Below are 27,744 nucleotides of genomic sequence, written 5' to 3'. Positions count from 1 at the left end.
ATTTGGAGGCGCTTAACGGGGAAAGAAACCTGCCCCTTATACTTCGGGTGTTATTTCCTGCGGCGAATGTAATTGTTTGGAAGCACTTAAAAACAAAACAAAAACAACACGTCTCTGGTGTATTGGTGAGAGTGTAGGATCTGCACATAGGAGGAGATCTGAGTTCGAATCCCTACTCGGCCTCGAAGTTCGCAGGGTGATCTCGGGTAAGTCAACACATCTCGCAGGGTTGTCGTCATCATGAGCGTATTATGGAGCTGGGACGAGCCATGCATACCCTATTGCCCCTTCTCGAGCTTCTCGGGAGAAAAGGGTGTCGATGCAATTAAAAAGAAGTAAGTAAAAGCGTAAGTCGTCGCATGCAAATCAAGGAAGCACGGCGCTTCCATCCCTGTGGCATGCCGGGAGGAAAGACTCTAGCTGGCTGAAGCGCTGTGCTAGCAAAACTGACCTTTGCTGTAGCTTAAAAGTTCATTTTCTGTGCGGAATGTTTAGCCAGAGATTCAAACGCGCCTTCAGCCTGGTATGTGAACTGCAATTTTAAGTGTGCATTGCAGGGTTGTCAGCCACGTTCCCCACAACCTACAATATGCGCGTCATATCGGGGAATTGGCATTAGCTAAGCAAATTTTTAAAACGTTCTTTTATAAAATAAGTAAGCACTCTGATGCAAGAACTTCGTTAGAAAAGCCACGAGCTGCTGCTTTTTACTGCTCCTTTTTGTTCGCATGTGGGCGCCCTGATGCCTAATCACAGCCACGTAAAATCCCGGCTTTCTCCATTAATTTTTATGGACAGCGCTAACTTCCTCCCCGGGTGAGATTTAAAAATGGATTCCAATGTAGAGCTCAAAAGTTTATATACAGTGCATGATATAATGAGAGATGTGGTACTCTTCATTCTATTATCTCTGTAGTCCAAAAAGCCGCGAGGGCTGCTGTCCGCGCGGAGGGTTCTGGGACTTGCAGTTCACCTCTGGAGGGCAAGCGAGGTCGGGAACTAACAAAAGGAAAATAGCTGCGGGGATGACGAGTTCGGAAAGCAAAGGGAGCACTTTTGTCGTGCAATAAATAAACGTTAGGAGATCCCGAGGGGTTGGGGAAGGGAAATAAAATGCATATATTTATTTAACAAAATTTATTCAACAACATATATATCCTGCTTTATAGAACCTCTGAGTGATTTAAAATTTAAGTTTGTCTGTTTGTTGAACTTGTTAGTTACTTTATCTTGTTCAGGAAAATCCAAAGCGACTTACAACCAAACCTAAACATAAAACTTAAACTAGTTTTGATGTGTTGGGATCTGTAATGGTCCATTGGGGCACCATGATGCGGGGAGTCGAAAAGCAACTACAATGTTACCTCGGGTGACAGACGCTTCAAGTTACAGACGCTTCAGGTTACAGACTCCGCTAACCCAGAAATAGTACCTCGGGTTAAGAACTTTGCTTCAGGATGAGAACAGAAATCACGCAGCAGCGGGAGGCCGCATTAGCTAAAGTGGTGCTTCAGGTTAAGAACAGTTTCAGGTTAAGAGCAGACCTCCAGAACGAATTAAGTTCTTAACCCAAGGTACCACTGTATAGTTCCCTATCTTTTATTATGATAGAAACAACAAAGCTGTTGAAAGCATTTTTTTAAAATGAAGTTTTTAGTTACATCTTCTTCTGAAGCTGATGCTGTATTTAATTGGCCTGCATTTGTTTTTTAATTTGTTTTTATTATTTTCTTAAGTTGCACAAAAAGAGGTCAACACAAAAGAGGCCTCATAGCAACCCTGTTGGCTAGGCTGAGGAAGGGTGACTGGCTCAAAGTCACGCGGCAAAGTTTTGTGGGTAAGTGGCCCTTTGAACCCAGTCCTCCGAGGTATACTCTTAGCCCTCTAGCCACTGCTGGGTCAGGCTAGCAAAGGACACTAAATCACATAGCTCAGTTTGATGGTTTCTGGATTGTCGAGGAAGCATTCCCTTTGTGCATGCTCATAAGTGCACCTCTCAAGTGTCTTTTTAAAAACGTGGCAGCAATCCTCACTTGTACATGTGTTTTAACAAAATAGCAGGGAGGGGACTAAAAGTCACAAACTCTATGAAAGTAGAGGGTTCTTCACAGACTCACACAGCAACATCTTACCCAGCCTTTTGATATTAGATTCAATAAATGAGCCTAAGAGATTTGCCTGCAAATCTTGCAAAAGGAAACTTGTTGAAGGGCTGGTATAAATCCTTATGATTAATAATACCAAATAAAATCAGATGCAGTTCTTCCTTGGATGTGGACTATTTGCCAAACCTAAACCTAGCAGTTGGTTGACAGTGATTTCCAGAAAGTCACAGCAAAGTATCCCCAGGGACTCATTCTGGATACTGAAGGATCTCCGATACCCAAGAGGCATGATTGCAAAAACTCCTGGCTACGTGCGTGAGCACTGTGGAAATGATGACGTCCCTGAGCCCTCAGTTACTGGAGTCCAACTATGCTACATCCTGTCCTTATATAACAATAGGCAATAGGCAGGAAATCTAAACAAGCACTCTGTGTGACAGATAGCATTAGCGAGCCCAGAAGCCCAAAGCTCCCTCATGAGAAGAACTTGTAAAGAAGCAGATTGATTCTGCTTTGATTTAAGGAGACGGCCAGTGTGCTTATTTTTGCACCCCTTAATACCTACACAACCTGCATGTTTGAATATAAATGCATTATTACGAATGCACTTTAACTCTCCATTAACTATATTCAAAGCAGCCTGCCTCCACTAAGGTTGCTGTGGCATTCCCATTGCTTGAATAAGCAGTTTTGTGAGTAAACAATATATACAAATAGACGCAGACACAAGGTAATTTGTATTTTGTATTGGATCAGAGTTAGTTATCTGTGCAAGTTGTTCATTGGTTTTACAAATACCCAAAATAGCAAGCAGATCATTTTGGCCACTTCTCTTGTCCCTTTCCCCAAAGAGCAGAAAGTCAAGGATCAGTTTAGAGGAAGCTTACCCCGTACCCAAATTCCTTAGGATCCAGTGCATTTAAATCTTGTCTCTTGCCCACCATTCCACACTTTAAGATTATAATGTGTCTCCTTTCACCTGAGCCACAAGCGAGGAAATAAAGAGCATCAAACAGGTCTTTGAAGTATAGCATCACTGTGTGTAATCTATGGCCTAGTTCTCACCAAGTTGGCAAACCTGCGTCTGAGCTTACATGCATCTTTCAAACCTCCTTATCTTCACAGGCCACCCGTACCATTATGTAGTGTCCTCCCCACTACTCATGTAAAGTTGTTTTGCCCTCGTAAGCAACATACCCACTGCCTAGTTCTACCTCTTCTCTCTTCCAACTTTTCATTGCTGTTTTCCTCGGGATACCATCCCACAGAGGAGAAGTGACCAGAGGAGAAATGATGGCTGGGAGGAAGGCGGAGAGAGAAAACGCCATAATGTACCTGTAACAGCACAACCGAATGCTTTCATCTGCCCCAGCTGCAATAAAACATGTCTCTCCCATATTGGTCTCTACAGCCACAGCAGGCGCTGTAACTCTCCAATGGTTTGACTGTACCCCCGATGGTGCACTATTCCATTGTCTCTCTAGACAAATTGATGCCAACAAGAACAGCTGTCCCATCTTCTACATAATTCTTCTGCTTAGTTCTTGCTCATCAGCAGTGTTTTGAAGACACAAAACTGACATCACGAGTCACCCTCAAATCTGCATATATATTTGCATATCATAAGCTCTCTCTTAGAGTAGGGATGGGGAAATGTGTCTGTCAGCTTTGGTTTCCCTTGGTTGCTCATTTTTCTAATTGTAAGTTCACTTCTCCACTTTTCAAATTTTAAAAAAGGGAGAAGTGACTTTTTTAAAAAATTCACACGTGAATTGCTAGTCCCATCTGCTCTTCTTTCCCAGGTCATTTGATGGCGGGGTCTGTGGGGAACGTACAAGGGGAAGGGGACATCAAACAAGGATATTGCCGTGCCTCAGATATAACAAACTTTGGCTCCGTAGAATGAGCTCTTCCATCTTGGAGTGGCTGTATTATTATTTCTTTAAATAGAAACTTCATATCCACGTTTAAATTACCCAAAACAAATAAATACAAAAATATACCAATACACCATGTCCCTGAGCATGTGGCGGGGGGGGGGGAAGCACCCACTTTAGATAGGTGATAGTTAAAGCTAGGAATGGTAGCTGTTGCCTACTAGGTTCGTAGGGCAGAATGCAGGGAGGCCAACCATATTTGAGCCACAGCCAATAGCAGGTGGAGGCATGGAACTGATTCTACCTTTGTCCCCATCCTCCCTGTTGAGTTCTACAAGGGCAAAACCAGGAGTGAGGAGAAGGAAGCAGGCAGGCAGCACCCCCTCCCAGGCCTGGTTTAAAGGAATAAGCACACAGGAATCAAGATCATGGGGATTCTTTAGCTGTGATTCCTACATTGCAGGGTGTCGGACCTGGTGACCTTCTCTGGGCACCTTCCCACTCTATGATTCTAAGACTGAAGTTAGTGGGGCCTTAATTTGCCTGCCTGTACCGGAAGAATGCATGATAAAGAGCGGATGAATTTTGAGTGACGAACCAAAGCCAAACTCATTAAACTCCTGCCGCACTTGCAAGTACAATTCCCATCCGCTACTAAGAACATCACTGGAAAATATTCAGGTTCATTCAGGCTCTCTGGCCTTTGACTCCCTCATTATCTGCCTCGCAGAGCTTTGGAAACTGCAAGTTCTGGAATCTGTAGCCATTTCCTTCCTAGGCTGGCTCTGGTTCCCTCACGACCACAGTTTTCACCTAGCTCAGCGCTGTAGGAGAAAAATTTAATCAGAGCTTTGGCAAGTGTCCCCGTCCACTTCTCCTGATTACCCTGGGTAGGTGGGGGTGGGGGGAGGGAAAGCATAGCGGTCAATGTTTCCCTTTTTTAAAGGGAAATTCCTTATTCCGAATAGGATTCCTCGCAAGAAAAGGAAAAAGTTGACAGCTATGGGGGAAAGTATGCTGGAGTACATGCATGCAGAAGCATTAATTGCATCGAGTTCAGTGTTTTAGCACCAAATGGGAAATGTGGAAGTCTCCCCCAACTCCCCTAAAAAAGCAAGGTATGATCTGCTGTGAGACAGCCATATGCAGACACCAGACCTTGAGATGTGCTGATATCATAGACCAGCACTTGTGTAGCTACAATTTCTGTTTGCTGTGCACAGACATAACAGGAGAGCAATACAGACTGAGGCCCTGAGGGGTGTTGGCTGCAAGTATTGAGAAATGCCTGGAGAAAACTCTGATTTGGCACAATCCTAACAGGAATAACACAGTATGTTTTAGGTCTTTCAGGTCCCCTTTGCCGTTTTCAGAGGATGTGGGTGATTTTGTCCCTGGACATCCTCCTAGAGTGCTATTCTTCTTGTCTTCAGGGGGGATTCTTTCCTGTTCTCCAAAAGTTCGCAGATCTCATCCATGGGCCTTGCACAGGCTTCTAGGCTTTCTGCCAGCTTCTGGACTTTTGCCTTGAGCACAGCATGACTCACTTTGGTCACCTCTTCGTTGTGCTCGGGGACCAGGAAGCTGTGGGAGCCGCAGAACACCATGAAGCAGATGGAATTGTAGAGTGTGACGGAGGCGTTTCTCTCAGCCGGCAGTAACCTAGGATCCGTCGGGCCCTGGCTGCGGTGCAAGAATTCCAGGCAGTGCATGATTTCTCTCATCTGAGCATGGCAGCTCACTGCAATCTCCTTGACCTTCCTCACCTCCCTGGAATTAGAGAGGACTAAGGAGAGGTCGGAAGTCACTGTGACGGCCCCTCCTGCAGCCGCCACTCCTAGGCCTACCCCGGAAGCCAAAAGGGATGCCCCTAATGTTGCGGGGCTCAAGGACAACCCCACAATGGCCACGATGGCTCCTGCGGCACTTAACGAACTCCCAGTGAAATTGGCAATTAGAGAGCGTCTGTGCAGTTTGTTGATTCTCCGTGAAATCTCCCGGAGACTCCTGATGTGCTCCCGAAGCCTGCTTCTCTGATCCAGCAGTACGACATGGAAGTGATGTGTAGGATCAAAAGCGTGAGGGGGGAAGTTGTCTTCCATAACCTTGATGGGAAGCTGGGGGGAGGGGAGAGAGAAGGGCATTTAGAAAGGTAACAGCACACTCTGGCAGCCAGGCCTGCAGATGCATCTGGCACATTGACACCACCTTTCCCCCTAGTACAGTGGTACCTCAGGTTAAGAACTTAATTTGTTCTGGAGGTCTGTTCTTAACCTGAAACTGTTCTTAACCTGAGGTACCACTTTGGATAATGGGGCCTCCCCCTGCCACTGCTGCGCAATTTCTCTTCTCATCCTGAAGCAAAGTTCTTAGCCAGTGTGGTGTAGTGGTTAAGAGCGGTGGACTCCTAATCTGGGGAACTGGGTTCGCGTCTCCGCTCCTCCACATGCAGCTGCTGGGTGCAGTGGCGTAGCGTGGGGGGTGCAGGGGGGTCCGGCAGCACCGGGCGCAACATCTGGGGGTTAGGGTTAGGGGGCGCAAATCCACGGGTTAGGGGGCGCAAATTACTTGCCTTACCCCGGGTGCTGACAACCCACGCTACGCCACTGGCTGGGTGACCTTGGGCCAGTCACACTTCTCTGAAGTCTCTCAGTCCCACTCACCTCACAGAGTGTTTGTTGTGGGGGAGGAAGGGAAAGGAGAATGTTAACCGCTTTGAGACTCCTTCGGGAAGTGATAAAGTGGGATATCAAATCCAAACTCTTTTTCTCTTCTTCTTCTTAACCCAAGGTACTATTTCTGGGTTAGCGGAGTCTGTAACCTGAAGCATCTGTAACCCGAGGTACCACTGTATAGCTAGATCCTATAAGCACCAGTGGTTCCTTTGAGCAGATCCTATCAGACTTTGCCTCTAAAGGTAAGGATAAGGATGTCTCTGAATACCACTTGATGGAGAACAACAGTGAGAGAGCACATTTGCACTCATGTCCCGTTTGTTGACTTCTCATAGGCACAAGTTGGCTACTGTAGGAGACAGATTGCTGGACTAGAAAAGCCTTGATGTGATCCAGCAAGGCTGGAGCCTGATCACCTCACCCCTTTATTTGTTGTTATTGGGTGCAACAGATTTAGCACACATCTACCCCTCTGAAAATTGTCTGTGTATAATTAAAGTTAGATACAACCCGTTATGTCTGTCGGAGGCCTGGGCACAACTGCATGTTTTTTCTTTATTAATGTCATCATTTCTTTTGAAAAAGGTTTTCCTGGTTGTCACTCTCCTTCAGTGCTTCGTATCACACACCAAAGAATTCTCTGCCCTCGTTGCTTGTCTTATCAACTGCATGCTACCAGCCACAGCCCTAATCTAATGTCACCCTGTCACGTTTGACAAGTACTCATGCAGTAGATTGTAGCATGCTGATATAGAGAGCAGGAGGCCCTGGGGCTTATCAAACAAGAAGTGTCTACAGCCCACAGGGAAAAGAAAAGGAGGACACCCAGATAATTCACATACACAACCTATTCTCCTGTCAAAAAACATCTCAGAGTGAAACTTCCACAACATAGCCACTCAAAAGCAAGATTCCTGGCACTTACTAGCAAACCCATCTTCTCTAATATCCCATATTCATTTGCTGGACTTATTTACTAATTCTTAAATTTATTTATTTTTAATGCTGTGCAATAACACAAGGTGTCATCTGGAGGTATCTTCCAAAGTAATAAAAATCTGTCCTTAATACTCTTCAAAACAAGCACTGTGTATCATCTACATGTTTGTTTTAGCATATCACACATGTTGGAAGTTTCACCAATTAAGTGGTGACCCATAAGAATGACAGAAAGTAAAGCAGGATTATAATCATTAACTTTACCTTCTGCTTAAATCAGTGGGATAAGAAATAGGGTCTCTCTTTTTTGGTAAACTCCATTATTTTATAAACTAGCAGAAACCAGGACAAAGCTCTTCTAAATAAGCAGCTACAGAGTTTTTGAGGACAAAGGAATAATCCCACCTACCATGGTTTTCAGTTCAATCCAGTGTTCCCAAGAATGACTCTCAGGCTGTTTCTGGACAAGCCAAATTTATACTTACTACAATCCTATTGCCCCCCTGGGACTGCTTTGCATCACACCAGGAATTTGTCGTTTCCTGACATTCCCTCCGCCACCACCACCCCTCTCCCTGCCCAACTAATTCAGAAGGATGTGACACACTGGAAACTGACTGGGGACAGTGCAGCTTGTATCGTATTCAGGAAACAATCCTTGCAAGTGAACATTATGTGTTCGCTTTTCCCAAAGCACATTTACAAATACACACACACACACACACTATTCCTGACTCAAAGGGAATGTAGTCATCTCCCAACGGGAATACACTACCCTTCCTCTTCTTGAAATAACTGGTGACACTATGCTAGCCAGATGACTGAATCTTCAGAGTCTTATGTGAATGTAGAGAAAATAAGGTATGATCTCAGCCAATCATCACAATTACTTTGGAAATGAAATGTTTTATAGAACTGCTGCTTTCTGATTGTCTGGGATGCACAGCAGGCGGGAGAGCAATCCGGCTTTTAAAAGAATAGTGCAAGCAGCTAGGGTAGTAGCTACCCTAATGACATCATGGAATTAGCAGGATGCACATGGATAAATGGTTGTGCGGTGGTGGCCGTGGTAGATATTCTCTGGTGGCTGTGCTGACCAGCTACTGACTTGGGGAAGGGCCAGCCCTCAGGATTACAGCACCTACTTTGCATGCGGAAGCTGCTAGGTTCAGTCTCTGGCATCTCTAGGCAGGGCTGAAAGAGACATCTGCTGCAACCCTGGAGAGCCACTGCCTGTGACTGTGGACAGTACTGAGCAAGATGGCTCAATAGTCTGACCCGAGGTTACATTGAGAAGCCACACCACTGCACACCCATATTTTGTTTTTTGCAAGGCCACTGAAATGAGAGGCTTTCCCCTTGCACAGCAGGTAGATGCTCTGCTATGGAGGAAAATGTTTTGGTTTAAAGTCACCCGCTACAATTCTCTGTATACAGATGGGGGCCTCCCATTTAACCCATCATCTCCCCCACAAAGCCAGTGCATGCTAGACAGCCTATGCTCTGCAACAAGCAGAAAGAAAGTGGATGCTTACAAAAGATTGCTTACAAAGCAATATTCCAGATGCAACAGAGCCATCCACATGCAGAAGGAGGACACTCACCTACGATGATAACTTCAGCTGGCAGACTAATCTTATCTACTCTATCTAGGGCATCAGGCAGAGAGGGGTGTTCTACAGCCCAAGATCCTGGAGCTGGTAGGAATTGAACCTGATATATACATTATACACAGAGAGAGCTGGCCTTATAGGGAATCCGACCATTGGTCTACCTACCTCAATATTGTCTACACAGACTGAAAGCAACTCTCCAGGGCTCCTGGCGGGAGTTTCTCCCAGCCCTAGCTGGAGGCTCCAGGGATTATACCCAAGACCTTCTGCATGCAAAGCAGAGCTCTACTACTAGGCTAAGGCCCTTTCCTTAATAATCAAATGGAACTATTTGTAGACAGCTGTCAGATCCAAGTTTTCTGTTTTATTCTTCCAATCAATAGGATCCAATATAAAACAAACAAATGAAAAAAATTGAGGCACAACCATATTTAATCTCTGTGTTAATACAAGAAGCACTTACATAGTTATTTCTTCTTTATGTATTGCTCCCTTGTACATACAAACATGGAAATATGAAAATAAATCAGATGATGTTGATCTATAACACGTATAATACATTTTCAGCCTACAATCTTCTGAAAATAAAAATCAGACAGACATCCTAAATCATGGAGAATAGTAAGATAAAGAGGATTCCTATTAGGAAATGTGCCTAATAGGACAGGGCTGTGGACAGCAGATTTGAGGTGAGCACACTGTAGTACTGCTCAGGTCTAAATCGAGGGTTCCTTTGTCTCTTGCCAGACATTGAATTTGTTGTAGTACCAACAGGAAAGAAAAGGGATTTCATGTCTGTAACTCTGGAACTAATCTCTTGCAAAGAATAAATGCTGCCAGTACTAGTGTGTGGAATCCAAGACATAATAGGTTTTGTCTGCTTCGTCAGGGAAAGGGAAAGCTGTGCCGAACAGATCTAGAATACAAAAAAGGCAAAAAGAGCTGATTAAAGAACAGAATCGCAAATCTCAACAAATTCTAGCTGGTCCCTTTCACACTGCTATCCTTCAGTACACCTAAACCAATGGAAACTGTTCTGGCAACCATAAACAGCTCTTTCACAACAAATCTGCTCCCCCCAACCCTCCCCCCAATGTTTCCAGTAAGTGAAACCATAGTGGAAATGCAGCATAATCCCTTGATGGTGACGCCATATAACCTCTGTGCAACTTTTGTGAAAACAAATCAGGACAATTGATCAATATACATTTTGTTTGGAAGTGACTGAAGTCAGACCTGCATAGCCTAAAACTTCACTTCCTATAGGTTGGTAGCTGTTAAGCATGTGAAATAATGGTGCCAATTTGAAGCAAGCCTCTCTGCCAAATTTGGGGAATCTGTCTAAGTGGAAGCCCAAAGTTTCACCCAAAATTCAGTCCAAGGCAGAGTTCAGAACCATCCCTTATAAACCTCTGCAAAAAAATGAGGTAGGCCTAAGTTTGAGGTCAGTGAATTTGAAGTGAAAATGAACTTACTTTGAACTTATATTTCTTCCTTTTCACACAGGCTGTCCTGCAGAATTCAAGATGGGGAGAAGATTATATGGGTCTACATCCAAAACAAGAACTGTCCAATTCTGACACACTGAGCTTCCTCAGTTGGTGAGGGGAAAGGGTCCTCATCTGCCCACCTCCACCTGTCTCCTTAGAGTGGCTGCTTTCTGGCTGTTGGGGTGAAAGTCCCTGTTCACTTTTGCAGTTTGTACATTCCAAGTGGGTGTGTCTTGACTAGAAGCATCATATTATTGGGTTATTTGCTCCAGGTAGCACTGCCATGCCTCATTAATAAATAACAACAACAATAACAACAACATGTACCTGGTGGGAGCAGCAGAAAGGCTTTTATGGGAGGCTTCCCCATCCACTGAGCTTTGTCCTACCCACTAGTGTGCATGGAATATAGCAGGATGCACACATTAAAAGAGTGTACACACACACACACACACACAAATCCAGCTCTCAGCAGAAAAAAATGATTGGATAACTGTATGCATCTGGAGCTTTCTTCATCCCTGGTCATTGCCCATATTGGCTGGGACTGGTGGGAGTTGAAGTCCAATAAGATCTGAAGGGCCCCAGGTCACTGCCCTAAAGATTGTGATGGGGGTGGGTGGGATGGAAGGCTGTGCCCTGCAAGATGAAATGAGCCACCTTATAGAGGCTTAGGAACAAGAGGGACAAGCATCAAGTTGCTGGGAATGTTTGGTGAGGTGAAAAAGACCAAATTTACCATATTGATTCAAACTAACCAGCTAAACAAATATTGACTGTTCATGTCTAGTGTATAATGTTTTAAGCTTTTGGAACACATGAATGTGAGGATCATTTACTGACCTCCTGCTTCTTCCATTCCAGATGCGATCCCCTCTTCATCTCCTAGACAAAACATATGTTAAATGTCAAAGCAAGATTTCCTATGTGTTTCACTGAGCCATGCCAAATCTTATTAAAAGAAACAAAGCACAGCGGTACCTTGGTTTTACAACCATAATCCGTTCCGGAGGTCCGTTTGTAAACCAAAACAGGTTGTAACTCAAGGCGTGCTTTCGCCAATGGGTCTCCAAAAAAAAATTTGTTTGTAATCCAAAAAAATGGGTTGTAATTCAAAAAAAAAAAAGGTTGCAAACCAGGACACGCACGTCCGGGTTTGACGTGTTTGTAATCCAAAACGTATGCAAACCAAGGTACCACCGTATACAGTACTTGGTTGATGGTGTTCACTGGTATCGCAAACCCCCAAATAGCACAGAACGCGAGAAGAATTTTGTCAGTGTCCCACAGGAAAGTCAATGAATATAATAGATGTGAACTTTCTAGACCAGAGGTTCCCAAACCTATTTGGCCTACTGCCCCTTGTTCAGAGGGGGGAGGGAATCAGCGCCCCTCCAAGTAACATACACAGCACACTTATTCCCACCGACAGACTTCCTAACAATGCGCAACATGCTCGACTGCCAGCACTTGCTTGTCAAGACCTGTTGGAGGACTAGACAGATATAACTTGCACTTGGTGTGTTTCTTTGCAAAGTAAAATAAAGTTATCACTACAACTTTATGTTACATTGGTAGGAATCATTACACAACAGCTGAAGAATATACAAATCGTTTTTTCAAAACTGGACAAGGAGATGGACTAGGCCCTGGGATTAAATACCCTTGGGGCTGACCAGAGTGAGGCCTGTTCAGCTTAGTCCAATCAGACCCAGAGGCAGGGCTAGTGCTGCAGCTTGCCTGCCATTGCCCAGTTAGGCTGGCAAGCTGTGATCCACTTTCAGGGCCTGGGTGAAGCCTTTATAATAATAGACCACACATTGTTTCCCTCTTAATATGTTTTTTATTGACTTAGTTAATAGCATAAAGATAAAGGGACCCCTGACCATTAGGTCCAGTCACAGACGATTCTGGGGTTGCGGTGCTCATCTTGCTTTACTGGCCAAGGGAGCCGGTATACAGCTTCCGGGTCATGTGGCCAGCATGACTAAGCCACTTCTGGCAAACCAGAGCAGCGCATGGAAACACCGTTTACTTTCCCACCGGAGCGGTACCTATTTATCTACTTGCACTTTGACGTGCTTTCAAACTGCTAGGTTGGAACCGAGCAACGGGAGCTCAACCCGTCGTGGGGATTCGAACTGCAGACCTTCTGATCGGCAAACCCTAGGCTCTGTGGTTTAACTCACAGTGCCACCCGCGTTAATAGCATAGCCGTATCCTGTATTTCCTTACTGGCAATTGTGATAACCTATTGTCTTTTAAATAATGTTACACCTGAATACCACACCCGTCAACAGCCCCATTTTAGGGGAAATGGTCCAGGATCACAGAAGCCAATCCCAGTTTCTGTTTGATTCCTTAATCTCTCTTTTCTTGGTCCGGCATTCTAGTGTGAGTCCTGCCACAGCAGCAGAGCAAAGGACTCTCAGCTCATGAGCAGGATTGCATCAGAGTGTCAAAGGTCCAGCACTCTGGCACAGCCCTCTAATGAACCCAGGGTGCCAATGCTGTGCTCTCACCACACTTTTGGGGGGTGAGAGTGTGGAACAGCTCATGTCACTCAGCTAGCTGCAACGCGTGTCCCAATTTCAGGTATGATAATGATGGATGGTGTACTGAACCTGATTTATCATTTAAATACAAAGAAACTAAATAGTTGAATCTCGCTTCTGGGTTCTATCATGATTTAACTGTCATGGCTTCCTCCAAAGAATTCTGGGAAATTATCCTTTAATGAAAGATTCCCTCATTTAACACTACAGTTCCCAGGGTTCTCTGACATGGCAGAATCATAACAATTGGGAGGAACAAAATCTCAGCAGTGGGTGAATCCCCTACAAGGGAGGAAGGGGAGGGAAGGGGCGCCTGGGTGTAATCAGGGGAAACTGTTATTTCAGTTGCAGGCTTAGTAGCAGCAGAGCATGGAAAGTAAGAGTTTATGCCTGTATACTATACCCGTCAACTGCCCCATTTAAGCTGGACATTCCAGAATCACAGAAGCCAATCCTAAACTAAAGATCCCAGGATTCTTGGGGGAAAGTCATGCATTTAAATGTGCTTTAAATACAGGGTGTGTCCACAGCCTCAGTCTCTTTGCGCACAAATAGATGACAATATCTTTTCTACGTACCAGGGGACTCTATCTTCCGTCCAAACACCTGGACTTCACAAAGCGTGAGGTATTCTTTCCTAGGTAGGGTAACAGTCACATACTGCCCTTTTGATGCTTCACAGTTAAAACTGCCTGTTTCCCCAGCACCCAAAGAACCTATTGTAGCACATCTAGAAAAGAATGAAATCATATATTATTATTATTATTATTATTATTATTATTATTATTATTAAAATAGCATTAAACAGTAATGGAAGAATTTTTTTCAGTAACTAGAAGTGGAAATGGCCAGTGTTGACAAATTCATCCCATGAGAGGAACAGAAATTGATCCAGTAGATATGATCAGTATTTGCTGATCAGTCCAAAACCAGTATGTAATTGACTACATCATGTTCCCCGATTTGTGTTGCATTTCCATTCCAATGAAATCACAGAATCATAGAACAGTAGAGTTTGAAAGGACTATGAGGGTCATCTAGTCCAACCCCCTGCAATTTAGGAATCTTGAACCCATGACCCTGAGATTAAAAGTCTCGTGTACTACTGTCGGAGCTATGCTGGCATGGCAGAACCTGCCTAATATACATAAAAGGTAAAGGTACCCCTGCCCATACGGGCCACTCATGTCCGACTCTAGGGTTGTGCGCCCATCTCACTTAAGAGGCCGGGGGCCAGCGCTGTCCGGAGACACTTCCGGGTCACGTGGCCAGCGTGACAAAGCTGCTCTGGCGAGCCAGCACCAGCGCAGCACACGGAAACGCTGTTTACCTTCCCGCCAGTACGCGGTCCCTATTTATCTACTTGCACTTAAGGGTGCTTTCGAACTGCTAGGTGGACAGGAGCTGGGACCGAAAGACGGGAGCTCACCCCGCCGCGGGGATTCGAACCGCCGACCATACGATCGGCAAGTCCTAGGCACTGAGGTTTTACCCACAGTGCCACCCGCGTCCCTGCCTAATATACATACTAAATTACATAACTTAGGTAGTTTTTCCACAGCAGACAGCAAGACAAAATAAGTTAGCTTTTGGCAGAAAGCGAACTGCTGTGGAATGGAAACAGCCCTGCATGTGGCGAAAACAGGGCAGAACAGAAAAGCGGACCTCATGACATCTCTATATGTAAGGAAAGGATGGGGAACCCATGCCCTCCAGATATTGTTGGACTCCACCTCCCACCTGCTTGAACTCAAGATGATGGGAGTGGTACTCCAATAACACCTGGGGGCCTCAGCTTCCCCTTCCCTGGCTACAAAGCGTCCGATCCGGATACAGTACCTAGGATTTGTGGTCCCTCCTCTCTCTGCAGAGTCCCCAACTCGGATTTCAGCCCCATTGAGACGTTGAGCACAGCAGTCTTTCCGATTGGTGATGGTGACACGGAGTACATGATACTGTGCCTTCAAGTCTACCATCCACCATGGATTATTTTCAGAATTTGTGTGGGTGCAGGATCCCTGTTTAAAATTACTGGATGTGGACCCGTCAATGGCATTTCCAGCTGCTCCTAGCGAGTTGTAAGTACTGGATTGTGAAGCTTCTCCGGCGAGGGCCACGTTGGTGTCTGAAAGAAAGAAAGGGGAAAGTTTCCATTTTGTTGCTGTTGTGCTTCAACCACTGAACTGCAAGGCAGGAAAAACTAAGAGAGCTGAATTAATTCTTAATTAATGCTCTCGCCATGCTCTTAGCAGGTGCCTAAAAACATGTGAGATCACAATCGTATGCGAGGTCCTAGAGCCCAAAAATGTGCATCCCAGTTTTCAGCCTCAACATGTTGGACAATACGGTATTTGTCTGGTGCTGAAACAAAATCTCAGCAGTGGGTGAATCCCCCACAAGTGAGAAAGGGGAGGGAAGGAGAGCCTGGGTGTAATCAGGGGAAACTGTTATTTCAGTTGCAGGCTTAGTAGCAGCAGAGCATGGAAAGTAAGAGTTTATGCCTGTATACTATACCCGTCAACTGCCCCATTTAAGCTGGACATTCCAGAATCACAGAAGCCAATCCTAAACTAAAGACCCCAGGATTCTTGGGGGAAAGTCATGCATTTAAATGTGCTTTAAATACAGGGTGTGTCCACAGCCTCAGTCTCGTTGCACACAAATATATGACAATATCTTTTCTACTTACCAGGGGACTCTATCTTCCGTCCAAACACCTGGACTTCACAAAGCGTGAGGTATTCTTTCCTAGGTAGGGTAACAGTCACATACCGCCCTTTTGATGCTTCACAGTTAAAACTGCCTGTTTCCCCAGCACCCAAAGAACCTATTGTAGCACATCTAGAAAAGAACCAAATGATATATTATTATTATTATTATTATTATTATTATTATTATTATTATTATTTTAAAAAAATAGCATTAAACAGTAATGGAAGACTTTCTTTCAGCAACCTTAACTCACATGAAAAAGTCAGAAAAGAAAGCAAATATTTGCTATGTTCTAGGAAATCAAATTGCTAGGGATCTGTCTGGAACATTTGCACTCCATTGTCCTCCCTGTGCCATAATCCTGTAAAGCCGGGATGCCAGAAAATGTTGACAAACTAGAAGTGGAAATGGCCAGTGTTGACAAATTCACCCCATGAGAGGAACAGAAATTGATCCAGTGGATATGATCAGTATTTGCTGATCAATCCAAAACCAGTATGTAATTGACTACATCATGTTCCCCGATTTGCGTTGCATTTCCATTCCAATGAAATCACAGAATCATAGAACAGTAGAGTTTGAAAGGACTATGAGGGTCATCTAGTCCAACCCCCTGCAATTTAGGAATCTTGAACCCATGACCCTGAGATTACAAGTCTTGTGTACTACTGTAGGAGCTATGCTGGCATGGCAGAACCTGCCTAATATACATAAAAGGTAAAGGTACCCCTGCCCGTACGGGCCACTCGTGTCCTACTCTAGGGTTTTGCGCCCATCTCACTTAAGAGGCCGGGGGCCAGCGCTGTCCGGAGACACTTCCGGGTCACGTGGCCAGCGTGACGAAGCGGCTCTGGCGAGCCAGCACCAGCGCAGCACACGGAAACGCCGTTTACCTTCCCGCTATAAAGCGGTACCAATTTATCTACTTGCACTTAAGGGTGCTTTCGAACTGCTAGGCGGGCAGGAGCTGGGACCGAAAGACAGGCGCTCACCCACCACGGGGATTCGAACCGCCGACCATACAATCAGCAAGTCCTAGGCACTGAGGTTTTACCCACAGCGCCACCCGCGTCCCTGCCTAATATACATACTAAATTACATAACTTAGGTAGTTTTGCCACAGCAGACAGCAAGACAAAATAAGTTCGCTTTTGGCAGAAAGCGAACTGCTGTGGAATGGAAACAGCCCTGCATGCGGCGAAAACAGGGCAGAACAGAAAAGCGTACCTCATGACATCTCTATATGTAAGGAAAGGATGGGGAACCCATGCCCTCCAGATATTGTTGGACTCCACCTCCCACCTGCTTGAACTCAAGATGATGGGAGTGGTACTCCAATAACACCTGGGGGCCTCAGCTTCCCCTTCCCTGGCTACAAAGCGTCCAATCCGGATACAGTACCTAGGATTTGTGGTCCCTCCTCTCTCTGCAGAGTCTCCAACTCGGATTTCAGCCCCATTGAGACGTTGAGCACAGCAGTCTTTCCGATTGGTGATGGTGACACGGAGTACATGATACTGTGCCTTCAAGTCTACCATCCACCATGGATTATTTTCAGAATATGTGTGAGTGCAGGATCCCTGTTTAAAATTACTGGATGTGGACCCGTCAATGGCATTTCCAGCTGCTCCTAGCGAGCTGTAGGTACTGGATTGTGAAGCTTCTCCGGCGAGGGCCACATTGGTGTCTGAAAGAAAGAAAGGGGAAAGTTTCCATTTTGTTGCTGTTGTGCTTCAACCACTGAACTGCAAGGCAGGAAAAACTAAGAGAGCTGAATTAATTCTTAATTAATGCTCTCGCCATGCTCTCAGCAGGTGCCTAAAAACATGTGAGATCACAATCGTATGCGAGGTCCTAGGGCCCAAAAATGTGCACCCCAGTTTTCAGCCTCAACATGTTGGACGATACGGTATTTGTCTGGTGCTGAAACAAAATCTCAGCAGTGGGTGAATCCCCTACAAGTGAGGAAGGGGAGGGAAGGAGAGCCTGGGTGTAATCAGGGGAAACTGTTATTTCAGTTGCAGGCTTAGTAGCAGCAGAGCATGGAAAGTAAGAGTTTATGCCTGTATACTATACCCGTCAACTGCCCCATTTAAGCTGGACATTCCAGAATTGCCGGATCTATCCGTTTTTGGTGCAGCACTCTGGAGCGAGTCCTCATGCCACAGCACCAGACCAAAAGACTCTTGCTCTGGTGCTTGTGAGCATGGTGACCTCAGAGTGCCAAGGTCCAGCACTAGGTCACCACCCTGCAGAGCCCATCGTCCAGCCCTTCCTAGCTCGCTTTTATGAGCCAGGATGGACAAGGATCAAGGAGACAGGTGGTTAGTTTCACTTGTCCAAGCAGCCTGTCCGCATCCTCGGAGGTAACAGATTGGAATCGATCCTATACAAATTGACTAGATAAGACTCTAGCACTCTGCTGCCCCAGCCCTGCTCCCAGCGTGGAAGGTGGAGTCTCCCTCCTTCCAACTCTGCAAACTTTGCAGACTTTATCTGCAAAAAAAATTGCAAAATCATTGCAGGAGATCTTGGGGTCCTTACCAGGCCCCAATGGCAAAGGTGGTTCCATTAGATTGAAAACCACCTGAAAGAGTCTCCTGCTGCTGTCTTCTGCAGATGAAAGGTCCTCTACGGTGTCACTATTGTCACTTGGTAGGCTCGACGTTCAGCTCTAACCCATGTCTGGTCTAATTCAAAATGTGATTTCCACCACTGGCACTCTAGCCATTTCAGCAATTGTTTCATCACCCTCAACTCTGGGGAAACCATGGGGCTGTCCAGGCTCCATGCAACTGGGGAGGGTGCTTCAGAGCCAGTCAGTCAATAGCCCTGGTTAAGCCCACATTCCAGCAGGCCACCAGGGAATCAGCTGAAGGACCATCAACATGGAATAAAATATTCCCTACCACTCTCTGGAAACCATTTGGATCCATTAAGTGGTAGGGACGGACCATACAAATTGGCCCCACCTCCCTGCAAATGGGAAGGGTCGTGGAGAAGTCCAGTTGCACCAGAAAGTGATCCGACCATGGAACTTCTTTTCTTTTGCTTTTCCTTAGTGTCAGATCACCCACATTCATAAAGGTGAACACTAGGTCTAAGGCATGTCCGCGACTATGAGTTGGGTCAAACTTATTCAGGGACAGCTCCAGGGAGGTCATACTATGCATGAAGTTCTGAGGGGTCCCTTGTAAGAGCGTGTCGGCATGGATGTTAAAATCCCCTACGACAACCAAACTAGGTGTCCCTAGGAGAACATCTGCCACGACCTGAAGCAGCTTGGATAGGGAATCCTTGGTGCGGCGGGGAGGTCAGTACACCAAAAGGAATCCTGCACTGCTCCTATCGCCCACCTTCCAGAACATGCACTCAGACAACTGGGTCTTCTCAATAGGACGCCTGGTGTAAGCTAATGACTTTCTAAATATCACTGCAGCACCCACCCATATGTCCTGGGTTGCTGTGCGTAAGAGAAACCTGGTGGACAAGCAGCAGCAAGGACAGGCCCATCTGCTTCATCGAACCACATGCCAGGTCAAGTCCTCCATCCACGACCAAGTCGTGGGTGACAGCCGTCTTGTGAATCATTCACCTGGCATGTGGGTCTCCCTTGTTGATTCCAGTATCCTTCTGGTCTAGACCAGACACAGAGGAAGGGATAGACTTCAAACAATGTCTAAACTTGCCTCCTCGGTAATGACATGGTCTGGTCTTAGCACAATTCCTCCTCCTACCTGTGATCCCTGAGAATGGGTGTCCCTGTGCATCCCACCCCCTCCGTGGAACGGGCCCCAACCATTCTGTTGGTGTGTCCACAGCCTCAGTCTCTTTGCACACAAATAGATGACAATATCTTTTCCACGTACCAGGGGATTCTATCTTCCGTCCAAACACCTGGACTTCACAAAGAGTGAGGTATTCTTTCCTAGGTAGGGTAACAGTCACATACCGCCCTTTTGATGCTTCACAGTTAAAACTGCCTGTTTCCCCAGCACCCAAAGAACCTATTGTAGCACATCTAGAAAAGAATATGTATTATTATTATTATTATTATTATTATTATTATTATTATTATTTTAAAAAATAGCATTAAACAGTAATGGAAGAATTTTTTTCAGCAACCTGAACTCACATGAAAAAGTCAGAAAAGAAAGCAAATATTTGCTATGTTCTGGGAAATCAAATTGCTAGGGATATGTCTGGAACATTTGCACTCCATTGTCCTCCCTGTGCCATAATCCTGTAAAGCCGGGATGCCAGAAAATGTTGACAAACTAGAAGTGGAAATGGCCAGTGTTGACTAATTTACCCCATGAGAGGAACAGAAATTGATCCAGTGGATATGATCAGTATTTGCTGATCAGTCCAAAACCAGTATGTAATTGACTACATCATGTTCCCCGATTTGTGTTGCATTTCCATTCCAATGAAATCACAGAATCATAGAACAGTAGAGTTTGAAAGGACTATGAGGGTCATCTAGTCCACCCCCTGCAATTTAGGAATCTTGAACCCATGACCCTGACATAAAAAGTCTTGTGTACTACTGTCGGAGCTATGCTGGCATGGCAGAACCTGCCTAATATACATAAAAGGTAAAGGTACCCCTGCCCGTACGGGCCACTCGTGTCCGACTCTAGGGTTGTGCGCCCATCTCACTTAAGAGGCCGGGGCCAGCGCTGTCCGGAGACACTTCCGGGTCACATGGCCAGCGTGACGAAGCTGCTCTGGCGAGCCAGCACCAGCGCAGCACACGGAAACGCCGTTTACCTTCCCGCTATAAAGCGGTACCAATTTATCTACTTGCACTTAAGGGTGCTTTCGAACTGCTAGGTGGGCAGGAGCTGGGACCAAAAGACAGGAGCTCATCCCGCCGCGGGGATTCGAACCGCCGACCATACGATCGGCAAGTCCTAGGCACTGAGGTTTTACCCACAGCGCCACCCGCGTCTCTGCCTAATATACATACTAAATTACATAACTTAGGTAGTTTTGCCACAGCAGACAGCAAGACAAAATAAGTTCGCTTTTGGCAGAAAGCGAACTGCTGTGGAATGGAAACAGCCCTGCATGTGGCGAAAACAGGGCAGAACAGAAAAGCGGACCTCATGACATCTCTATATGTAAGGAAAGGATGGGGAACTCATGGCCCTCCAGATATTGTTGGACTCCACCTCCCACCTGCTTGAACTCAAGATGATGGGAGTGGTACTCCAATAACACCTGGGGGGCCTCAGCTTCCCCTTCCCTGGCTACAAAGCGTCCGATCCGGATACAGTACCTAGGATTTGTGGTCCCTCCTCTCTCTGCAGAGTCCCCAACTCGGATTTCAGCCCCATTGAGACGTTGAGCACAGCAGTCTTTCCGATTGGTGATGGTGACACGGAGTACATGATACTGTGCCTTCAAGTCTACCATCCACCATGGATTATTTTCAGAATTTGTGTGGGTGCAGGATCCCTGTTTAAAATTACTGGATGTGGACCCGTCAATGGCATTTCCAGCTGCTCCTAGCGAGTTGTAAGTACTGGATTGTGAAGCTTCTCCGGCGAGGGCCACGTTGGTGTCTGAAAGAAAGAAAGGGGAAAGTTTCCATTTTGTTGCTGTTGTGCTTCAACCACTGAACTGCAAGGCAGGAAAAACTAAGAGAGCTGAATTAATTCTTAATTAATGCTCTCGCCATGCTCTCAGCAGGTGCCTAAAAACATGTGAGATCACAATCGTATGCGAGGTCCTAGGGCCCAAAAATGTGCATCCCAGTTTTCAGCCTCAACATGTTGGACGATACAGGATTTGTCTGGTGCTGAAACAAAATCTCAGCAGTGGGTGAATCCCCTACAAGTGAGGAAGGGGAGGGAAGGGGAGCCTGGGTGTAATCAGGGGAAACTGTTATTTCAGTTGCAGGCTTAGTAGCAGCAGAGCATGGAAAGTAAGAGTTTATGCCTGTATACTATACCCGTCAACTGCCCCATTTAAGCTGGACATTCCAGAATCACAGAAGCCAATCCTGGCTTCTGTTTGATTGCCGGATCTATCCGTTTTTGGTGCAGCACTCTGGAGCGAGTCCTCATGCCACAGCACCAGACCAAAAGACTCTTGCTCTGGTGCTTGTGAGCATGGTGACCTCAGAGTGCCAAGGTCCAGCACTAGGTCACCACCCTGCAGAGCCCATCGTCCAGCCCTTCCTAGCTCGCTTTTATGAGCCAGGATGGACAAGGATCAAGGAGACAGGTGGTTAGTTTCACTTGTCCAAGCAGCCTGTCCGCATCCTCGGAGGTAACAGATTGGAATCGATCCTATACAAATTGACTAGATAAGACTCTAGCACTCTGCTGCCCCAGCCCTGCTCCCAGCGTGGAAGGTGGAGTCTCCCTCCTTCCAACTCTGCAAACTTTGCAGACTTTATCTGCAAAAAAAATTGCAAAATCATTGCAGGAGATCTTGGGGTCCTTACCAGGCCCCAATGGCAAAGGTGGTTCCATTAGATTGAAAACCACCTGAAAGAGTCTCTTGCTGCTGTCTTCTGCAGATGAAAGGTCCTCTACGGTGTCACTATTGTCACTTGGTAGGCTCGACGTTCAGCTCTAACCCATGTCTGGTCTAATTCAAAATGTGATTTCCACCACTGGCACTCTAGCCATTTCAGCAATTGTTTCATCACCCTCAACTCTGGGGAAACCATGGGGCTGTCCAGGCTCCATGCAACTGGGGAGGGTGCTTCAGAGCCAGTCAGTCAATAGCCCTGGTTAAGCCCACATTCCAGCAGGCCACCAGGGAATCAGCTGAAGGACCATCAACATGGAATAAAATATTCCCTACCACTCTCTGGAAACCATTTGGATCCATTAAGTGGTAGGGACGGACCATACAAATTGGCCCCACCTCCCTGCAAATGGGAAGGGTCGTGGAGAAGTCCAGTTGCACCAGAAAGTGATCCGACCATGGAACTTCTTTTGTTTCGCTTTTCCTTAGTGTCAGATCACCCACATTCATAAAGGTGAACACTAGGTCTAAGGCATGTCCGCGACTATGAGTTGGGTCAAACTTATTCAGGGACAGCTCCAGGGAGGTCATACTATGCATGAAGTTCTGAGGGGTCCCTTGTAAGAGCGTGTCGGCATGGATGTTAAAATCCCCTACGACAACCAAACTAGGTGTCCCTAGGAGAACATCTGCCACGACCTGAAGCAGCTTGGATAGGGAATCCTTGGTGCGGCGGGGAGGTCAGTACACCAAAAGGAATCCTGTACTGCTCCTATCGCCCACCTTCCAGAACATGCACTCAGACAACTGGGTCTTCCCTATAGGACGCCTAGTGTAAGCTAATGACTTTCTAAATATCACTGCAGCACCCACCCGCCCATATGTCCTGGGTTGCTGTGCGTAAGAGAAACCTGGTGGACAAGCAGCAGCAAGGACAGGCCCATCTGCTTCATCAAACCACATGCCAGGTCAAGTCCTCCATCCACGACCAAGTCGTGGGTGACAGCTGTCTTGTGAATCATTCACCTGGCATGTGGGTCTCCCTTGTTGATTCCAGTATCCTTCTGGTCTAGACCAGACACAGAGGAAGGGATAGACTTCAAACAATGTCTAAACTTGCCTCCTCGGTAATGACATGGTCTGGTCTTAGCACAATTCCTCCTCCTACCTGTGATCCCTGAGAATGGGTGTCCCTGTGCATTCCCCCCCCCCTCCGTGGAACGGGCCCCAACCATTCTGTTGGTGTGTCCACAGCCTCAGTCTCTTTGCACACAAATAGATGACAATATCTTTTCTACGTACCAGGGGACTCTATCTTCCGTCCAAACACCTGGACTTCACAAAGCGTGAGGTATTCTTTCCTAGGTAGGGTAACAGTCACATACCGCCCTTTTGATGCTTCACAGTTAAAGCTGCCTGTTTCCCCAGCACCCAAGGAACCTATTGTAGCACATCTAGAAAAGAACCAAATCATATATTATAATTATTATTTTTTAAATAGCATTAAACAGTAATGGAAGAATTTTTTTTCAGTAACCTCAACTCACATGAAAAAGTCAGAAAAGAAAGCAAATATTTGCTATGTTCTAGGAAATCAAATTGCTAGGGATATGTCTGGAACATTTGCACTCCATTGTCCTCCCTGTGCCATAATCCTGTAAAGCCGGGATGCCAGAAAATGTTGACAAAATAGAAGTGGAAATGGCCATGAGAGGAACAGAAATTGATCCAGTGGATATGATCAGTATTTGCTGATCAGTCCAAAACCAGTATGTAATTGACTACATCATGTTCCCCGATTTGTGTTGCATTTCCATTCCAATGAAATCACAGAATCATAGAACAGTAGAGTTTGAAAGGACTATGAGGGTCATCTAGTCCACCCCCTGCAATTTAGGAATCTTGAACCCATGACCCTGAGATTACAAGTCTCGTGTACTACTGTCGGAGCTATGCTGGCATGGCAGAACAGGATAATGTAAGCTGCCAAATATACATACAGTGGTACCTCGGGTTAAGTGCTTAATTCATTCTGGAGGTCCATTCTTAACCTGAAACTGTTCTTAACCTGAAGTAGCACTTTAGCTAGTGGGGCCTCCCGCTGCCACTGCACAGTTTCTGTTCTCATCCTGAAGGAAAGTTCTTAACCTTAAACTGCAGCTGCTGAAAGAAAAGAAAAGGGGCGAGTAAGGGCTGCACCGACCTTAAATGCCCTTTACAAACCCGATTGGCTGGCGCGGCGAATAATGAATAATAATGCTCCCGGGATTTCCTTGGTCCCGCGGGGGTGTGAATGTGGCGTGAGCCCGCAACCCCCCCCCCCCTCCGGATGTCAGGAGTGGCTTTCTCATCCTGAAGGAAAGTTCTTAACCCGAGGTACTATTTCTGGGTTAGCGGAGTCTGTAACCTGAAGCATATGTAACCTGAAGCGTATGTAACCTGAGGTACCACTGTACTAAATTACATAACTTAGGTAGTTTTGCCACAGCAGACAGCAAGACAAAATAAGTTCGCTTTTGGCAGAAAGCGAACTGCTGTGGAATGGAAACAGCCCTGCATGTGGCGAAAACAGGGCAGAACAGAAAAGAGTACCTCATGACATCTCTATATGTAAGGAAAGGATGGGGAACCCATGCCCTCCAGATATTGTTGGACTCCACCTCCCACCTGCTTGAACTCAAGATGATGGGAGTGGTACTCCAATAACACCTGGGGGCCTCAGCTTCCCCTTCCCTGGCTACAAAGCGTCCGATCCGGATACAGTACCTAGGATTTGTGGTCCCTCCTCTCTCTGCAGAGTCTCCAACTCGGATTTCAGCCCCATTGAGACGTTGAGCACAGCAGTCTTTCCGATTGGTGATGGTGACACGGAGTACTTGATATTGTGCCTTCAAGTCTACCATCCACCAAGCATCCCTTTCAGAATCTGTGTGGGTGCAGGATCCCTGGTTAAAATCACTGGCTGTGGACCCGTCAATGGCATTTCCAGCGGCTCCTAGCGGTTGGAAGTTGCTGGATTGTGAAGCCTCTCCAGTGAGGGCCACGTTGGTGTCTGAAAGAAAGAAAGGGGAAAGTTTCCATTTTGTTGCTGTTGTGCTTCAACCACTGAACTGCAAGGCAGGAAAAACTAAGAGAGCTGAATTAATTCTTAATTAATGCTCTCGCCATGCTCTCAGCAGGTGCCTAAAAACATGTGAGATCACAATCGTATGCGAGGTCCTAGGGCCCAAAAATGTGCATCCCAGTTTTCAGCCTCAACGTGTTGGACGATACAGTATTTGTCTGGTGCTGAAACAAAATCTCAGCAGTGGGTGAATCCCCTACAAGTGAGAAAGGGGAGGGAAGGGGAGCCTGGGTGTAATCAGGGGAAACTGTTATTTCAGTTGCAGGCTTAGTAGCAGCAGAGCATGGAAAGTAAGAGTTTATGCCTGTATACTATACCCGTCAACTGCCCCATTTAAGCTGAACATTCCAGAATCACAGAAGCCAATCCTAAACTAAAGATCCCAGGATTCTTGGGGGGAAGTCATGCATTTAAATGTGCTTTAAATACAGGGTGTGACCACAGCCTCAGTCTCTTTGCACACAAATAGATGACAATATCTTTTCTACTTACCAGGGGACTCTATCTTCCGTCCAAACACCTGGACTTCACAAAGCGTGAGGTATTCTTTCCCAGGTAGGGTAACTGTCACAAACTGGCCCTTTGATGATTCACAGTTAAAAGTTTCTGTTTCCCCAGCACCCAAAGAACCTATTGTAGCACATCTAGAAAAGAAACGAAATCATTAAAAAAAAGAAAAAAAAGAATAGCATTAAACAATAATGGAAGAATTTTTTTCAGCAAAAAACCCCACATAGAATCATAGAACAGTAGAGTTGGAAAGGACTATGACGGTCACCTAGCCCAAACATCTGCAAATTAGGAATCTTTTGTCCAGTGTGGGTCTGGAACTCATGAGCTGGAGATTTAAAGTCTCATGCTCTACTGTCAGAGCTATGCTGGCATGGCATAACAGAACAATGCAACCTATGTAATTTACATACTCAATTATATAAATTACATAAGTTATGTAGTTGTTAGGAGTCCAGGTTCCCGGCTGGATAACATAGTACGCGTAAGTAATTAAAAAGGAGGCTTTATTGCAAAAAAAAAAAAACAAAAAAAACCAAGCAATGATTTCCGGACGGCTCTAACAAACCTCCAGCCCCCATCACTGAGTTGACCTTTCTGAGGGGTTCTTCCTGTGTCGACAGAAGAGATTGAGCCTTCGACTTGTCTAGGAGCCTTCCTATATGCCTACACCTCGGACTTACTTAGTCAGCTGCAGCCCCTTCCTGTTCCAAAAAGCTGTCTCTGTGACTTTCCACGCCTGTTTGGGTTTCCAGGGAGCTTTGGCTGTGTTCTAGCCTGCTCTCCGTTTCTTCCTTATCAGCCAGCCATCCAAGATCAGGGGGACTTGATGCTGGCAGCTGCAGGCTCTCCTATGGCAGCATGAAAGCCCAGCCCCCCTCTCCAGACTGCATTCTGCAGCCAGCTGCAAGATTACACTTGGAGCTGGTGTGTTCATGACAGAAGTTTTGCCACAGTGGAAAGCAAAACATAATAACATAGCTTTTGGCAGACAGTAAACTGCAGCAGACAATGAACTGCATGTGGCGAAAACAGGGCAGAACAGAAAATCATACCTCACAACTTCTCTACATGAAAGGAAGATATAGGAAACCCATGGCCCTCCAAATATTGTTGGACTCCACCTCCCACCTGCTTGAACTCAAGATGATGGGAGTGGTACTCCAATAACACCTGGGGGGGCCTCAGCTTCCTCTTCCCTGGCTACAAAGCGTCCGATCCGGATACAGTACCTAGGATTTGTGGTCCCTCCTCTCTCTGCAGAGTCCCCAACTCGGATTTCAGCCCCATTGAGACGTTGAGCACAGCAGTCTTTCCGATTGGTGATGGTGACACGGAGTACATGATACTGTGCCTTCAAGTCTACCATCCACCATGGATTATTTTCAGAATTTGTGTGAGTGCAGGATCCCTGTTTAAAATTACTGGCTGTGGACCCGTCAATGGCATTTCCAGCTGCTCCAAGCGAGCTGTAAGTACTGGATTGTGAAGCCTCTCCAGCGAGGGCCACGTTGGTGTCTGAAAGAAAGAAAGGGGAAAGTTTCCATTTTGTTGCTGTTGTGCTTCAACCACTGAGCTGCAAGGTAGGAAAAACTAGGAGAGCTGAATCAATTCTTAACCCATTCACATAAATTCTAACCTATCCGCACCAGTTTTTT

At 46.0% G+C, this 27,744-nt stretch overlaps 2 protein-coding genes and 1 long non-coding RNA gene across 5 annotated transcripts; 1 reads left to right on the top strand and 2 right to left on the bottom strand.

The window, feature by feature from the left end:
* Positions 1–21: 21 nt before the first annotated feature.
* LOC310658451 lies at positions 22–11,797 on the top strand. Its single transcript, XR_014502329.1, has 3 exons — positions 22–206; positions 10,716–10,925; positions 11,564–11,797. It is a non-coding gene; the product is annotated as an uncharacterized lncRNA (long non-coding RNA).
* On the bottom strand, positions 2,837–8,054 carry APOLD1 (apolipoprotein L domain containing 1). Its single transcript, XM_083400351.1, has 2 exons — positions 8,006–8,054; positions 2,837–6,099 (listed from the first exon to the last, which is right to left on the bottom strand). Exons 1-2 carry the CDS (start codon positions 8,006–8,008, stop codon positions 5,389–5,391), a joined length of 714 nt encoding a protein of 237 aa, XP_083256477.1. The 5' UTR covers positions 8,009–8,054; the 3' UTR covers positions 2,837–5,388.
* Positions 9,680–27,744, bottom strand: LOC310658403 (uncharacterized protein). Of its 3 annotated transcripts, XM_083400293.1 has the most exons (13): positions 27,319–27,740; positions 26,069–26,220; positions 25,219–25,504; positions 23,755–23,906; positions 21,251–21,536; positions 19,836–19,987; positions 17,368–17,653; positions 15,944–16,095; positions 15,094–15,379; positions 13,833–13,984; positions 11,543–11,584; positions 10,685–10,721; positions 9,680–10,125 (listed from the first exon to the last, which is right to left on the bottom strand). In XM_083400293.1, the coding sequence occupies exons 1-12, from the start codon at positions 27,453–27,455 to the stop codon at positions 10,708–10,710; spliced, it is 2,097 nt and encodes a 698-aa protein (XP_083256419.1). In that variant the 5' UTR covers positions 27,456–27,740; the 3' UTR covers positions 9,680–10,125; positions 10,685–10,707. The 3 variants fall into 3 exon arrangements, with proteins under 3 accessions (XP_083256419.1, XP_083256418.1, XP_083256420.1); XM_083400292.1 differs by lacking the exons at positions 9,680–10,125; positions 10,685–10,721 and adding an exon at positions 10,814–10,873; XM_083400294.1 differs by lacking the exons at positions 9,680–10,125; positions 10,685–10,721; positions 19,836–19,987; positions 21,251–21,536 and adding an exon at positions 10,814–10,873 and having other exon boundaries at positions 27,319–27,744.

Source organism: Podarcis tiliguerta (assembly GCF_965153285.1).
Source record: "Podarcis tiliguerta genome assembly, chromosome: 10".
In the NCBI taxonomy this organism is placed as follows: domain Eukaryota; kingdom Metazoa; phylum Chordata; class Lepidosauria; order Squamata; family Lacertidae; genus Podarcis; species Podarcis tiliguerta.
Note: the sequence above shows the minus strand (reverse complement) of the source record. Positions and strands in the feature narration are given on the sequence as shown.

Bases quoted from the DNA above. Each gene is read 5' to 3' on its own strand.
- LOC310658403 (XM_083400292.1), bottom strand. From the start codon at position 27,455: ATGGTAGACTTGAAGGCACAGTATCATGTACTCCGTGTCACCATCACC. The intron at 15,380-15,943 runs GTAAGTAGAAAA...TCTTTCTTTCAG, and splicing joins ACGGAAGATAGAGTCCCCTG to ACACCAACGTGGCCCTCGCC. The intron at 13,985-15,093 runs GTACTGTATCCG...ATTCTTTTCTAG, and splicing joins GGAGGGACCACAAATCCTAG to ATGTGCTACAATAGGTTCTT.